The sequence below is a fragment of the Mobula birostris genome, chromosome 5, assembly GCF_030028105.1.
Source record: "Mobula birostris isolate sMobBir1 chromosome 5, sMobBir1.hap1, whole genome shotgun sequence".
NCBI lineage: Eukaryota > Metazoa > Chordata > Chondrichthyes > Myliobatiformes > Myliobatidae > Mobula > Mobula birostris.
The window spans coordinates 86,588,318-86,603,813 of NC_092374.1; the positions used below are offsets into that span (position 1 = coordinate 86,588,318).

The following is a 15,496-nucleotide window of genomic DNA, read 5'->3' on the forward strand; positions in this document are numbered from 1 at the left end:
CTGGCCTTCTCCCGGTAACCTTTGGTGCCGTACCCAATCAAGAACCTAAAAATCTCTGTTTTAAATAACAACCTGGCCTCCACAGCTGCCTGTGATAACAAATTCCACAAATTCACCACCCTCTAGATAAAGAAAGTTAGGCTGTGCCCTCTTGTCCTAGACCCCCCCACCATGGGAAACATCCTTTCCATATCTACTCTGTCTAGGCCTTTCAACATTCAAAAGGTTTCGATGAGATTCCCCCTAATTCTTCTAAATTCCAGCGAGGCCAGACCAGAGCCATTAAACATTCGCCATATGATAATCCTCTCATTTCCAGAATCATCCTTGTGAACCTCCTCTGTACCTTCTCTGATGCCAGCACATCTTTTCTTAGACGAGGAGCCCAAAACTGTTCACAATACTCAAGGTGAGGCCTCACCAGTGCCTTTTAAAGCTTCAGCATCACATTCCTGCTTTTGTATTCTAGACTGCTGGAAATGAATGCTAACATGGCATTTGCCTTCCTCACCACTGACTCCACCTGCAGGTTAACCTTTAGAGTGTTCTGCACGAGGACTCCCATGTCCCTTTGCATCTCAGATTTTTGGATTTTCTCCTCATTTAGAAAATAGTCCGCACATTTATTTCTACTATCAAAGTGCATGACCATGCATTTCCAACATTGTATTTCATTTGCTGCTTTCTTGTCCATTCGCCTAATCTGCCCTAATCAGCCAGTGTTCTAACCATACCAGTAACTTTGCTGTAATATCATGGGCTCCTAATGTGGTAAGCAGCCTCATGTGTGGCACCTTGTCAAAGGCCTTCTGAAAGATCAAATATACAACATATACTGCATCCCGTTTATCTATCCTACTTGTAATCTCCTCAAAGAATTCCAACAGGTTCATCAGGAAAGATTTTCCCTTAAGGAAATCATCTCCACCACTACCTCTTTCAGAACCCTGGGATGCAGTTTATCTGGTCCGGGTGACTTGCGTACCCTTAGGTCTTTCAGCTTTTTGAGCACCTTCTCCCTTGTAATAGTAACTGTATTCACCTCACTTCCCTCACACCCTTCAACACCTGACACCTGCTAGTGTCCTCCACAGTGAAGACTAATGCAAAATACTCATTTAGTTCATCTGTCATCTCCTTGACCCCGATTATTATTTCTCCGGCCTCATTTTCTAGTGGCCCTATATCTACTCTCATCTCTCTTTTATTTTTTACATACTTGAAAAAGCTTTTACTATCCACTTTGATATTGCTTGCTAGCTTGCTTTCATATTTCATCTTTTCCTTCCTAATGATTCTTTTAGTTGCTCTCTGTAGGTTTTTAAAAGCTTCCCAATCCTCTATCTTCCCACTAATTTTTGTTCTGTTGTATACCCTCTTTTGCTTTTTCATTAGCTTTGACATCCCTTGTCAGCCACGGTTGTACAATTTTGCCATTTGAGTGTTTCTTCATTTTTGGAATACATCTATCCTGTACCACCTTCATTTTACCCTGAAACTCACACCATTGCTGCTCTACTGTCATCCCTAGCAGCATTTCCTTCCTATTTACTTTGGCCAACTCATCTCTCATACCTCTGTAATTTCCTTTACTCCACTGAAATAATGCTATGTCAGACCTTACTTTCTCCCTATCAAATTTCAAGTTGAACTCAGTCATATTGTGATCACTGTTTCCTAGGGGTTCTTTTACCTTAAGCTCCCTAATCACCCCTGGTTCATTACATAACACCTAATCCAGTATAGCTGATCCCTTAGTATGTTCAATGATAAACTGCTCTAAAAAGCCATTCTGTGGGGATTCAACAAGCTCACTCTCTTGAGATGTGTTTCCAACCTAATTTCCCTAATTGACCTGTATGTTAAAATCAACCATGGCCATCGTAACATTGCCCTTTTGACACGCCTTTTCTATTTCCCATTGTAATCTGTGGTCCACCTCCCAGCTGCTGTTGGGAGGCCTGAATATAACTGCCATCAGGGTCCTTTTACCCTTGCAGTTTCTTAACTCAACTCACAAGGATTCAACATCTTCTGATCCTATATCACATCTTTCTACTGATTTGATGCTATTCTTTACCAGTAGAGCCACACCCCCCCCCCCACCTACCTTTCTGTCCCTCCGACCCAACGTGTAACCTTGGACATTCAGCTCCCAGCTACAACCATCCTTCAGCCATGGTTCAGTGGTGGCCACAACATCATACCCAACAATCTGTAAAAGTGCAACAAGATCATCCACCTTATTTCTTATACAGTACTCCGTGCATTGAGATATAACACCGTATTTGTTATCCTTTTTGATTCCGCATCCCTAATGCACTTATATTCATCCTGCTGGCTGCAGATTTGTCTTATCATCTACCTGCGCTTCCTGACAGTCTGACTGCACACTATCTTTGCTTTATTTTAACCATCCGTCCTATCCTGAGGTCCCTTCACTCCTGTTCCCAACCCCCTGCCAAATTAGTTTAAACCCTCCCCAACAGCTCTAACAAACCTGCCCATCCCCTTCCAGCTTCTGGTGTTATTCACACTGTTCACTACCCCATGTACCTGCCAACCCTCCTCCCCCTCACCTGGATCCACCCATCACCTGCCAAACCTTTTTCCCTCCATCTTCCCTCCATCTCCTTATACCAGCTGTCTCCCTCCCTTCTAACTTTTAGTCCAGATGAAGGCTCTTGACACACACCCTGACCTGCTGAAATCCTCCAGTGATTTGTGTTTCACCCTAGAGCAGGGGCTACCCAACTGGGGGTCCAGAGACCCCTTGCTTATTGGTATGGGTTCATGGCATAAACAAGTTTGGGAACCTGTTCTCTGGAGAACACAGGCCCTTCTGGAAGGATGTGAGTGCGACACCAGGATGTTGCCTGGAATGAAGGACTACAGTTGTAAGGATAGATTGGATGGTCTGTGTTTTTCCTCCCTGGATACTGAGCAGTGAGTATGCCACTTTCCTCATTCCCACTGCTCTGCAGTTATGTTGTTCCTCTTCGCACCTTGTGGCTCATCGGGCGGCAACCTTGCCGTTTCCTTAGCATTCTTGACTGCATTTTACGAGGCTGAGTTACTAGCTCAACGCTCATCCCAGCACGAATGGAAATCGTGCAAGGAGGCAGTGGGATTCGAACCCGGGACCGCTCGCCCTGAATGCCAGTGCAGATATCACGACACCACCGGCCGGCTATGTTCTGCGAAGTCCCAATATACTCTCCTGTTATAGGATGATTAAACTAACCCCTATTATGATAAGATGGAGTCTTGACCTCGTCGTGGCCCATGCGCCTTAATAGCTGCTGTTTTTGATATTGAGGGAAGGTGCAGAGCACACCAGGAGGCGAGCCCTGCAGGATATTCAACTGAACTTTATTGATCACTCTGCTTGAACACGACGTTAACTCTGCCCATGTGGGAGTGGCCAACCGAGTGGCATCAGCGTAACGCTATTAACCCCCGCTACATTGTCTTCCTGCACTGCACCTTGTCTGTCACAACAACACTTCATTCTGTGTGCCGCTCGTGTTTTTTTACCTTTGTACGATCCTGATGTACTGATGACATTTCTGGAGATGTCACAATGAACAAAAGCTTTTTTATTGCACCCTTATCTTTGTACATGTGTCAATAATGAACCAATTGCCAGTTGACTGGTGTGGTGTACGTGGGGGTTGGAGGCGTGTATGTGGGTGAGTGAATGGGAGGGTGAGACGGGGGCTTGTTTTGCCACTATCACTTTGCTTTGTTGCTGCCCTGCTAAACACTGTGGGCGCTGTACGTAAATCTGTGTCTTCAGCAGGAATGTGGCCTGTTCCTCGGGTGAGACCGGAGACCGGGATGAAGGTTTTGCCTCATCGTGTCTAACTTTGCTCCTTCAGGCTGACTTCCCCACCACTGTGGGGCTTCTCAACCATGATGAGACGTCACTCGACATTGACGGGGAGAAGGACACCAAGTCCGGGAAGACTTATTACATCGACACCAACTCGCTGCATGTTCCGCGGGAGGGCGTGGAGGTCATCTCGCCTCTGAAGAATGCAATGAGTGAGTAAGAGGGGAAGGAAGTGTGGAAGCATTGCAGGTTTGACTGGATTTACCCTCAGCACCTTGCCCCCATTCTCCTGGTTCCCCAATGCACCCACTATCTCCTTGGAGGAACACGAGCTTCCTGGAGACTTGTCGCATTCCTGTGTGCGAAACAGGAGCCTTCACAATGAACACTGTCCCATCCCATCTCCAAGAATCGGACATGTTGTGCAGCTCCTTCTTCAATGTCCCATCACACACTCCCAGAGTCAGACACACAGTGAACCTCCCTCTATACTGTCCCATCACACACTCCCCAGGGTCAGACACAGAGTGAAGCTCCCTCTACACTGTCCCATCACACTCCCAGGGTCAGACACAGAGTGAAACTCCCTCTACACTGTCCATCACACACTCCCAGGGTCAGACACAGAGTGAAGCTCCCTCTACACTGTCCATCACACACTCCCAGGGTCAGACACAGAATGAAGCTCCCTCTACACTTACTCATCACACACTCCCGGGGGTAGATACAGTATGAAGCTCCCTCTACACTGTCCAATCACACACTGTCTTCTCTTAACTTTCTAAAATTTGTTATTTGTGTGAGGTTTAGACGCCACGTTCCAACAGAGCCTTTATGGATGCATTTTGATTTTTATCCTGTGTTTTCCTTTGCCACTGGGTTTTTGCTCCTCTTGCTTTTCCTGCTCTCCATTCCCCTTTCTGAGCCTCCGAACCCTTTCACTAATCTTGAACCTTACCAAACCTTCTCTGCCCCTTTGAACACTCCTCTCCCTCCCACTCCCCAACTGAATGCTCTTTCGCCAAGCTTTGGCTGGGCTGACCGGTGACTGTTGCTCTGCTCTGCCCCCTGCAGTCGAGGACTGGGACTGTTTCCAGGCTATTCTGGACCACACCTACACCAAACACATCAAGTCAGAGCCCAGCCTGCACCCTGTGCTCATGTCGGAGGCGCCGGTGAGTGAGGCCGAGGCCTAGGTGATCCGGGATGGTGTGGGGCTGTGCGGGGACCAGGGACCCAAGTCGACAGAGTCCCTTGGATGTGTGGGTGGACGGGCGGGCCTTTGGACTGTGAGGGGTGCTGTCTAGGTCAGAACAACAGGCTGGGGGTCTGAATTGTTGCCAGGGCGATGGGATTTGGTACTTCCGACTGGGAGACACTGCGGGGCTCTGACTGGAGTGTTAGCAGGATGCTGTGGGGGCCATGGTTTTAAAGGGTTTACTAATCCTTTGGGGACCTTTACGCTAGGGTTGCCAACTGTCCCATATTTGCCGGGACATCCCGTATATTGGGCTAAGTTGGTTTGTCTCATACGGGACCGCCCTTCTCCTGTATTTCCCCTGCTAAGGTAGAGCGTTCCTATGAAACCGTTCGTAAGCTGAAATGGTGTAAAGTGAAGAAGCAATTACCACTAATTTATATGGGAAAATTTTTTGAGCGTTCTCAGACCCAAAAAATAACCTACCAAATCATACCAAATAACACATAAAACCTAAAATAACACTAACATACAGTAAAAGCAGAATCGGGAAGATTAAGCCAAAATCGATTTGTAGAAAAAAATCGGCACGTACATGCATGCGTACACAGGTGCCCGCGCAAGGCTTCATGGTAGTCTTTCTCGGGGTAAACATAAGTGTCCCGTATTTGACTGCTACTTTTGTCACTTATTTGGGAGTGAGAAAGTTGGCAACCCTAATGGAGGCCATGGTTTTAAAGGGTTTACTCATCCTTTGGGGACCTTTACACTTCTCTGGACTTCGCCCCCAAACCCCTTGGCGACTTTGAATCCTCTGGTTGTCCAGCCGACGCTGAGATACAGCATGGAAACTGGACCTTCAGCTGACCGCCCAGGTTTTGGTTCGTGACCTTTCACCTCCAAGCTCCGAAGAAAAGACACAGGCAGAATGTGGAATCTCCATAGTGATCCATCCCATCTCCCTTTACTCTGGTGGAGGAGTACAGAGGTGGGAGAGGGTTGTGGCCGAGGCTTCGTGCATCGAGGTGTTTCTCCATGTCCCATTTTCTCCCCAAAAAAGCTCTGCCCAAGACCACAACAAAGTACAGAGATGGACCTAGTCCAGTCCGTCCTAGTCTATTCCAGTCCAGTCCATCTCACAAGCTCACTTCCCCTCCCTTTGACTCTGCTGCTTCCTGGTGCCTCAGTAAAGCAGCCAGCATAATCAAAGATCCCTTCCACCCTGGACATTCTCCCTTCTCCCTCCTCCCCCCTCCCATCCGGCAGAGGGTACAAAAGCCTGAAAGCACCTACCACCAGGCCAAAGGAACATCTTCTTGCCCGCTGTCCGGGTCCCAATTTAGATTTCAGATTCCTCTGCTGATCGTGAAACATTCAGTGCATTGCGTCGTTTGCGCTAACAACCTCAGGGTGTGCTGGGGGCAGCCGGTAAGTGTTGCCACATGTTCCGGCGCCAACAAAGCCTGCTCGCCAGGTGTCTGGGCTGTATGCTCCGACTAGAGGTAACAAAGGGAGATGGACTGAACGGAGTTGCACATCTTGGAATGTTCACCCCCCAACCCAAACACCATTGCTTCTGGTGGGTCTCCATCGGTCACGGGGAGGGTGGTGGGGGGGGGTGTCTAAGTTCTCTTGGTTGTTACGTCCCCGGGGGAAAGTCTTGGTTTTGAGGCTAGGTGTTATGTTTCACAGCTTCAAAATATTAAGCTAATACAAAGGAAGCTGCGGGTAGCCCGGGAACATGGGCGCAACTTGGTGTTTACTTTAAGTGAGGCATGCATATATCTTGTGTGATAACGTATGTAATTAATGTAGTTTTTACATATAACCCATAATTAATTTTTTAATTGTACAAGAATGTATAGTGACACAATATATACACAAGATTTTATATACACACACACACACACACACACACACACACACACACGATATATACACTGGCAGCTGACCAGTGGTGTAGTGGTATCAGCACTGGGCTTTGAGGTGAGTGGTCCCGAGTTCGAATCCGGCCGGCTCCTTCCACGCTCTCCACTTGTGCAGGACTGAGCATCGAGCTAGCAGCTCGGCCTCATTTAAAAAAACAGACCAATGCCACGGAAACAGCAAAGCGGCCACCTGATGGGCCACAGGGTGCGGAAATCAATGACAACAGCCGACCGGGGAGGCGAAGCTCAGCAGGGAGGCAGGACCGGAGAGGAGGGAGCAGCACTGGGGGATGGAATGCCAGAGAGTGGAGTCGAAAAAGTGGGATTCATGTGGGATTAGTGTGAATCGGCATGGACTTGATGGGCTGAAGGGCCTGTTTCTGCACTGTATCTCTGCCTGACTTGCCCACTTGCCCTCTTGCCTCCCCGGTGCGGTTTTGTGAGCCGGCTTGTGGGGTTAGGGTGAGATGGATGGGGTTTGAGGGGAAGGTGGAGGCAGACTGCACCGTTGCCTACAGACTCATTTTGAAGGACTCTACTCCTCATTGTCAGTACCTTCTTACTTACCTGTCAACCTGTGCGCCAATCTGTCAATCTATCTATTTTACTCATAGTTTGTCTTCTTTTGCCCACTGGCTGTTTGTCAGTCTTTGTGTGTAATTTTTCATTGGTTCAATTGTTCAATTGTATTTTTTTTTTACTGTGAATGCCCACATGAACGTAGATCTCAGGGTCGTACATGGTGACAGATACAGGCTTTGGTGATAAATTTAATTTGAAGACTGAACTTTGACCGGGCCTCTCCTCTGCTTGCTTCCAGTGGAACACCAGGGCCAAGCGGGAGAAGCTGACCGAGCTGATGTTCGAGCACTACAACATCCCTGCGTTCTTCCTCTGCAAGACCGCGGTACTTACAGCGTATCCTCACAGCGGACCCAGCCGTCAATCCGCTGGGGTGGGGGTGGGGGAGGGGTGTGTGAGGGGTACCTCCCTCAATCCCACTACCCCCCCCCGACCCCTGTGCCCACCCTGATAAGGTTAGGGACTGCTACCTCCCCCATCCCATTCGTCCCTTTCCCCCCCCCCAATGACATCAGCCTCTCTGCTGACTGCCCAAGCCTTCATTCCCTTTGAACGATACAGTACGGGAACAGGCAGTTCGGCCCATCATGTCTCTGCTAACCGTGATGTTAACTTGAACTAATCCCTCTGTTCCCAGCCTGCAGCCAACAGACCTCTGTTCCCTTGAAATCTTTGTCCCCTCAGCTTAAACCTCTGTGTTTGGTATTTCCAGCCTGGGAGAAAGATTGACTGTCTCCCATACCTATGCCCTTCACAGGCGTGTAAACTTCGAGAAGGAGTCCCCTCAGCCTCCAGAGAAAACAACTGAAGTTTGTTCAGTCTCTTCTTACAGTTCCTTCTAACTCTGGTAAACCTCTTCTGCACCTTCTCCAAAGCCTCCACGTCCTTCTTGTAATGTGACCTAGGCACTGACAATCTGCTGGAGGAGCTCTGGGGGAGGCGATGCAGGGTCTCAATTCAAAACTCTGGCTGCTCCTTACCCCCCCCCCCCCCCCGCCGCACTTCCTCCACAGATGCTGCTCGACCCGCTGAGTTCTTCCAGCAGGTTACGTGTTGGTGTCTGAACTCTGTTTTCCTTCCCCCAACCCCGCGACCCTTGGTTCCAGGTTTCAGGCTTGCTTATTCACCATCAGTGAAATGCTTTAACACCCTACATCCAAGGGTGTGCTAGGGGATGCCTGCTAATGTCGCCACACATTCAGGTGCCTACATAGCATGCCCGCAACAACGGAAACAGTCAAACCAGCTCCTTTCCCTGCCCTCCCACCCACTCGCGGGCATGCTCATACGCACAGACAGGTCTCCAAGCCCAGGACGGGCCACCAGGCCTCAGCTGTCGACCTGTGACCCTGCATAGGCCTCCAACCCTGGGACTCGCCAATCTAGGAGTGGGGGGAGGGTTATCGCCGTCCCTCGTGCCTCCTGCCCGCACATATCTCCAAGCTGGGATCCGCTGACCTCCGGGGGGATCGCTGGTCTCCGTCCCCAGTGCCTGCTGACCAATGGCTCTGCTTGGCAGCCCCCCCCCCCCAACCTCTCTGCATATCCAAGCATTCGGTCTCTGCAGTCTCTGCGGTTTACCGGATATGTGAGTCCCTGCTGGTTGCCGGTGGTGGCTCCACGGGCAGGGGTCTCCCACCTTGTGAAGGTCACTCGTCCAGAGACTGGAGTCGATAATGATCTCTGCACTGAGGGAGAACTGACCAGCTAAAGGTGCCGAGTTTAGAACACTGAGACCCTCTCTTGCCACCCCCCTCCCCTGTGCACTGTGTCACGTTACCCACGTACCCATCGACCCTCTCTCCCTCCCATTCTCCTCCTCTCCTTTATACTCCACATTTCACCTTTGACCCTCCCTCTGCTCATTTCCTTGCCCCCTCACCCAGTATTCTGGGTCATGTTTCAAAGATCTGCTCCTTGCTCCCCCCCAACCCCGTTCTGTGGGATCTTGCGATGCACACCGGTCACCGTGCTTCCCAGTGTTTGTCACGGGGCTGGAATCCCCTCCCTGGCAGCGGAGTGCTAACTTCCTAATATTTCTGGGCAAATTGTGCCCAGCTCCCTCCCTGTTGGGACGGGGCGGTGCAGGGGTGGGTGGGTGGATCTCCCGCTCTCCTTGCCGGTGGGATGTGCTCCCCCCCTGTGGGGAGAGAGAGTCACTCGTGTCACCTCCCCCTCTCACCTACCGGGATGGGGTGGGTTAGCTGCAGGGAAAGCCACCCTCGAGGGAGGGAAAGTCACAGAGGGGTGCGGCTGGTTTGGTGCCTGGGGGTGGTGGGGGGAGGGGAGAGCTGGGAAGCTGGGAAGGGAAGAGATAGCCGTCACCTCGCTCCCCCCCCCCCCCCCCCGCTTCGGATCCTGTGTCCGTCCTTGACTCCACTCCCCCACTGCAGCTTTGCCAACGGTCGTTCCACAGGACTGGTCCTGGACAGTGGAGCCACGCACACCACCGCCATCCCCGTCCATGACGGCTACGTCCTCCAGCAAGGTGAGCAGCTGACCCGCTACCCCACTCCTTCCCCGATCCGCCCCCACACTTCTCATCCCCTTGTGGGGGGCAAGCCCCCTATTTACTCCCAAGTTCATTGACCAGGATTCCTCTGCCCACTGCAGGCCCAATGGGACCCTAGCCCGTGTGTATTGCGTTCAGTCAGGGAAGGGATGTACGTTCCTGTAGAACAGTCAGGGCAGGGCATACACTCATTAAATCAGTGTCAGACTGTTCCCCCCTCCCTCATTATTCTCTCCGGGTGAAGAAAATTGCTCCGTATCGCCACGTGTGCCCTCTGTCCTTGATCAGTAATTGTGCTAGGCAAGTCCTTTCATTCAACACACACAAACTGCTGGAGGTACTCAGCAGGTCAGGCAGCATCTATGGAGGGAGGTACGCAGTCGATTAAACATAGAACGGCATAGACACCAAGGCCCTTAAGGCCCGCAATGGTCAAGGTTCAAGTTCAAAGTACATTTATTATCCAAGTATCTGTACTACATAAACCTTGAGATTTGTCTCCTTACAGGCAGCCACAAAACAAAGGAACCCAATAAAACCCATTTAAAAAAGACCGTCAAACACACAACATACAGAAACAAAGCAAACATTTGTGTATGTATGTGTGTACATAGGAGGAGGAGGAGGTGTGTGTGTATGTATATATATATATATATATATATATATATATATATAATATATACACATACATACACTATCACCTTCCAGCTAGCCTCTTTCCCCTTCCCTCACCTTTTTATTCTGGTATCCTCCCCCTTCCTTTCCAGTCCTGAAGAAGGGTCTCAGCCTGAAATGTTGATATGTCAACTGTTTATTCATTTCCATAGATGCTGCCTGACCTGCTGAGTTCCTCCAGCATTTTGTGCGTGTTGCTCTGGATTTCCAGCGTCTGCAGCCTTCCTCATGTTTATTATGTAGCTAGGCTGCCTAAGACTTTTGCACAGGACTATATGTAATGAAATTTATTCTTAATAGGCTTAAATTTGATGCCCAATGATGCCTCTGCTTTTGAGAGTTAATGTGCCAGCTGTTTAAAGAAGTGTCGAGGCTTCTTAGGAATGGGGTGTTGTAGTTACTAGACTATATGAGGGGAGGGGAGAGGAGACAGAGAGGGAGGGGGAGAGATATTCAGCAGAGAAACAGGTCTTTCAGCCACTGACCATGCAGATCCTACTCTCTCCGTACTCCCACCAAAACCCTGCCATGGACGGCCCCAGGCCCGGCTGCGAAAGCAGGAGGATTGGACCCAGGGCTAGCAACTCCATCCTGTAAAAACCCAGGGCTACAGAAGCCCCAGGGACCTTGTCCCTGGGAGAGGAGGAATCTTTCGAGCCGCTGTCGGCGGCCTTTGTCCTGGTAAGGATGATTGGCTTAAGAGAGATTCTCATCAGCCCCTCCTAGATTTTACCCCTCAGTCACTGGGGGGGGGGGAGATGGAGGGCAACTTTCACAGGCCAATTAACTCACTAAGACCCTGCACGTCAAAAAGGGTGTAGGAGGAAACCCGAGCACCGAGAGAAAGCTTGTGAGGTCACAGGAGAGCATGCAAACTGCACACGCACGGTGCAGAGAGGGACAGTGGTCGGAATCGAACCTACGTCTCTGGAGCTGGGAGGCAGCCGCTCCACTCACTGCGGACTGGACACTGGCGGGACAGCATTGTGGGTTGAAGGGCCTGTACTGTGCTGTGTTCATTGTTTCTGAGCTCTGGTGTGTTGTAGATGCTGGACTTGCTGATCTGTGTCGTGTGTTTCTTTTCCCTGCAGGCATAGTGAAGTCACCTCTGGCTGGGGACTTCATTTCAATGCAATGCAGGGAGCTGTTTCAGGAAATGAACATGGAGATCACCCCGCCATATACCATTGCCTCGAAGGTACGCTACACGGGCTGGGGTGGACGCCACGCCTACACAGAGGAAGATCAAGTATAAATGCAGATGCTGGAAAATTCGATGTAAATGTAGCAAATGCTGGATACTTGTGAGCAGGTCAGGCAGCATCTGTGGAGATGACGGACAAAGGGAGACAAATAGGGTCGGGCAGAGGAAGACGGACAAATGGGGGATGGATAGGGACGGACAAAGGGGGACAGATAGGGACGGATGAAGGAAGACAGGAAAAGGGGGATGGATAGAGATGGACAAAGGGAGATTGTTAGGGACAGACGAAGGGAGATGGACAAAGGGGGACAGATAGGGACGGATGAAGGGAGCTAGAGCCACACAGACTTGCTTTCAGGGAGACAAACAGAGTCGATGTTTTCAGAGCCTGACCGAGAGAGAGTTATGTTGGGGATAAAGTGGTTAAGAAGGCATATGGTCTGTTGGCCTTCATTAGTTGGGGATTGAGTTCAAGAACCACAAGCTAGTGTTGCAGTTCTAGAAACCACACTTGGCATATTGTGTTCAGTTCTGGTCGCCTCAGTAGAGGAAAGGAGCGGCTGTTTGCGAGAGGGTGCAGCGGAGACTTACCAGGATGTTGACAGGATTGGAGAGCACGTCTCATGAGGAAAGGTTGAGCGAGCTAGGGCTTTTCTCTGTGGATTAGAGGAGGATGAGAGGAGAGTTGATAGAGTGTATAACATGGTAAGAGGCAGCTCTCGGGGGTTCGTGGATGGTGTCGATTTCGGTATGTTAGAACCATGCTTCTAAAAGTTCTTGTGCCTGCTTCGTGTTTGCCTGTGCCAGGACCCCTGTAACCAAGCATATCAAAGTAGATGACCCCCTAAGACCCAAAGAAACGCGAGCCAATAGAATTCAAAGGTCAACTAAAGGAGTAGCCAATCAGGACTGAGGCAAGTGAACGGGGGCCTATATAAACGCGAGCACTTCCTTAGGGAGAAACACCAACAGTGCACTGAGTATGTCACCTTGACTGGTGATGAAACATCTGCAAGCTAATTGCCAAGCTCGGCAAACACTGCAACCTCAACCCAAACGACCGATATTCACCACCATCCTCAACAACCATGGATGCTGCGTCCTAGCTGTCTACATACACAAGCCTGGGCAGCACAATATGGAGAGCAAGCTGTTGTGCGTGTAGCAGGCTCCCCCTCTCCACTCAAAGGAATGGCAGAGACCGATACGGTTTGTTATCAGCAGTGTAGGATGAGTTGCCAGTCAGTGTTGAACTCAGCATAGGACTGCCTTAGGGACTTCAGCTCTGGATTTTTCCCTCAGGGCTTACTCCCCAAGCTTTCCTCATGAGTGGGTATAGCCCCAATGCAGCAGAGGTTTGAGACCAGAGTTTTCCTTCTCCTAGATGAGCTGCCAATCCATGGCTAACAAGCTCAATTTGTCCAAAGGGACTGGTTTTAAGGTGCCAGTAACCTGCCTTTGTGCCTTCTGTCAGTAGAAATAGTTCCGCTGGGCTTAGTAGCTAAGCCACATGTGAAGGCCAGAAGCTGGACTTGGTTGTCAGAGGCTATTTGACGCACATGCCATTGGGAGTACTTAATAAGTAGAGGGAGCTTATTCCGATTACCACCCCTGGCTGTAGCAACCTTAAGGAGCCTGAAGGGAAGTAGCTGTTTTTGAAACTGGTGATGTAGAGCTTCAGGCTTCTGTACCTTGGTTGCTGTGAGAAGATGGCGTGGTGGGTATCTTCGATGATGGATGTTGTCTAAGGGGATCTCTCAGAGTTAACCAGTGGCAGATGTTAACACACTTTTGTACAAGTCAGGGATCAAAATCAAATCAAATCAGATTTAATTATCATTCAACCATATATAGATACAGCTGAATGAAACAGCGTTCCTCTGGGGCCAAGGTACAAAACATACACAGTACATTCAAAATGGCAAGCAGAAAAACATAGGAACACAAAAAACCACGTATATTTAGCCAAAGTCCCTGAGAGGACTATCCCACAGATTGATGGTGCAATTCCCAGCAGTGCACAGACAAACGTGTGTGCAATCCAGCCTGTCATTTCCACCAATCGAACACTGGAGGGCAGCACCAATGGGAGAGGCCAGCCCTCAACTGAGCACGGACGCCACGCTGCACCACCTCTGGCGTCTCACTTCCTGGACTGCAGCAGCAGGCAAGCCAGCGGCTTGAGGCCTAGACCTCGCTACAAGCCAAGGTTGTGCAGCTACCCTGCCGTCTGTCGCGTCACCAAACAAGGAAGACAGGCCCATGGCACCTTACGTTATCAGTGTCCAACAGGGTCTTAAGATTGCAAGAGAAATGTCCAAGATGGTCACCTTCGGCTACATTGCACGCCGCCTTCGTGCACCAACTCTGATACCTTCCTGTAGCAGGAAAGCCCCCTCAGTGAAATGCTGTGGGTGGGATATTCAAGGCCTAATTTGAAAGGTGTGACAGGGATTTGGAGCAAGGGCAGGCAACGCGAGGTGAAAAGCGGGTCAGCTGTGACCCGACTGGGTGTTAAGAAGGTTTGAAGAACAGTTTTGGATACAGATGGATAGCCTTTCTGTTCGATTCCATCTGTGTACAAAACTGCTTGTTAATTTGAGTTGGGGGGGGGTGGCCAGGGTAGTCTCAAAGGTCAAGGGCTGTATGCAATGTTCCCTCGAATTTGCAATGAGCAGTGTGAGCAAAAATCTTGTGCTGTGCAATGTTTTGCCCGGTTACAACAGCATGTGCGCACTGAATTTTTAAGTAGAAGTAAAGCTGAAGCTATTGTAAGGATAATAAACTCCCAAGTCCAGTTTGTTGTTCATTGTTTACATGCAGGTAACACCAGTTTCTGTATTGTACATAAATATTTCTCGTAGCTGCATGCTCCTGACCTCATGAGCTTTCAGTGTAGCAGTTTCTACTGTTTCATTAAGCCATTATGCTTTAAGTGAACTAGCAGTTCTTTGCACTTCACGCCCTTTGCTTCTTTGGAATTTGACAAAGTGAATCAATAATTCCTTCAATAAAAACAGTATAAATAAGCCAGTTCTAAAATCTGTAGACAAATCATCGCAAACTCCACGTTGTCAACACTGTCGGCATCAGAAACTGGAAAAGGAAATATGATTGTGTACGATCATGAAATATACTTAACATGCCAACAAGGGTGACAACTTTTTGTGTGCAGTTTAAATTCCTTGTGTGCTGGTAGAAAAAGGAGTGTGTCGCACACTCGCGTACACCTTACAGGGAGCATCGGCAGTCCGGGCTGCTGACCCTGTTTGTCCCCCTGTTTCTGCAGGAACCGGTCCGGGAAGGAGCCTCTCCAAACTGGAAGAGGAAGGAGAAGATCTCGCACGTTACCAAGTCCTGGCACAACTACATGTGTAATGTAGGTATTGCCAGCAGTGGTTCCATATGGAGCATTCTTCAGTTGAACCTCCATTCCTCCCAGCTACAACTTGCTGTCCAATCCACCCTCAGCCACCTCCTTAGAGTTGTGGCATCTCTTGTATGTGTGGTTGGGGGGAGGGTGTTTGCAAGCATCAGTAGGCAATGTAGTAATGATTTGAGA

At 49.6% G+C, this 15,496-nt stretch overlaps 1 protein-coding gene across 6 annotated transcripts in view; it reads left to right on the top strand.

Annotated features, from left to right (window-relative positions):
• The window catches only part of LOC140197837 (actin-like protein 6B), a 61,723-nt gene that overhangs the window by 14,818 nt on the left and 31,409 nt on the right, over nt 1–15,496 (top strand). For 5 of the 6 annotated variants that reach the window (XR_011886035.1, XM_072258321.1, XM_072258323.1 and 2 more), the window contains exons 3-8: nt 3,882–4,047; nt 4,910–5,010; nt 7,782–7,879; nt 9,937–10,031; nt 11,822–11,928; nt 15,224–15,313. Coding sequence is in view for 5 of the 6 variants with exons in the window: in XM_072258321.1 (XP_072114422.1) it covers nt 3,882–4,047; nt 4,910–5,010; nt 7,782–7,879; nt 9,937–10,031; nt 11,822–11,928; nt 15,224–15,313 (657 nt within the window). In the remaining variant the exon portion in view is untranslated. The remainder of the gene's footprint in view (nt 1–3,881; nt 4,048–4,909; nt 5,011–7,781; nt 7,880–9,936; nt 10,032–11,821; nt 11,929–15,223; nt 15,314–15,496) is intronic. The other variant, XM_072258322.1, reaches the window with a different exon arrangement.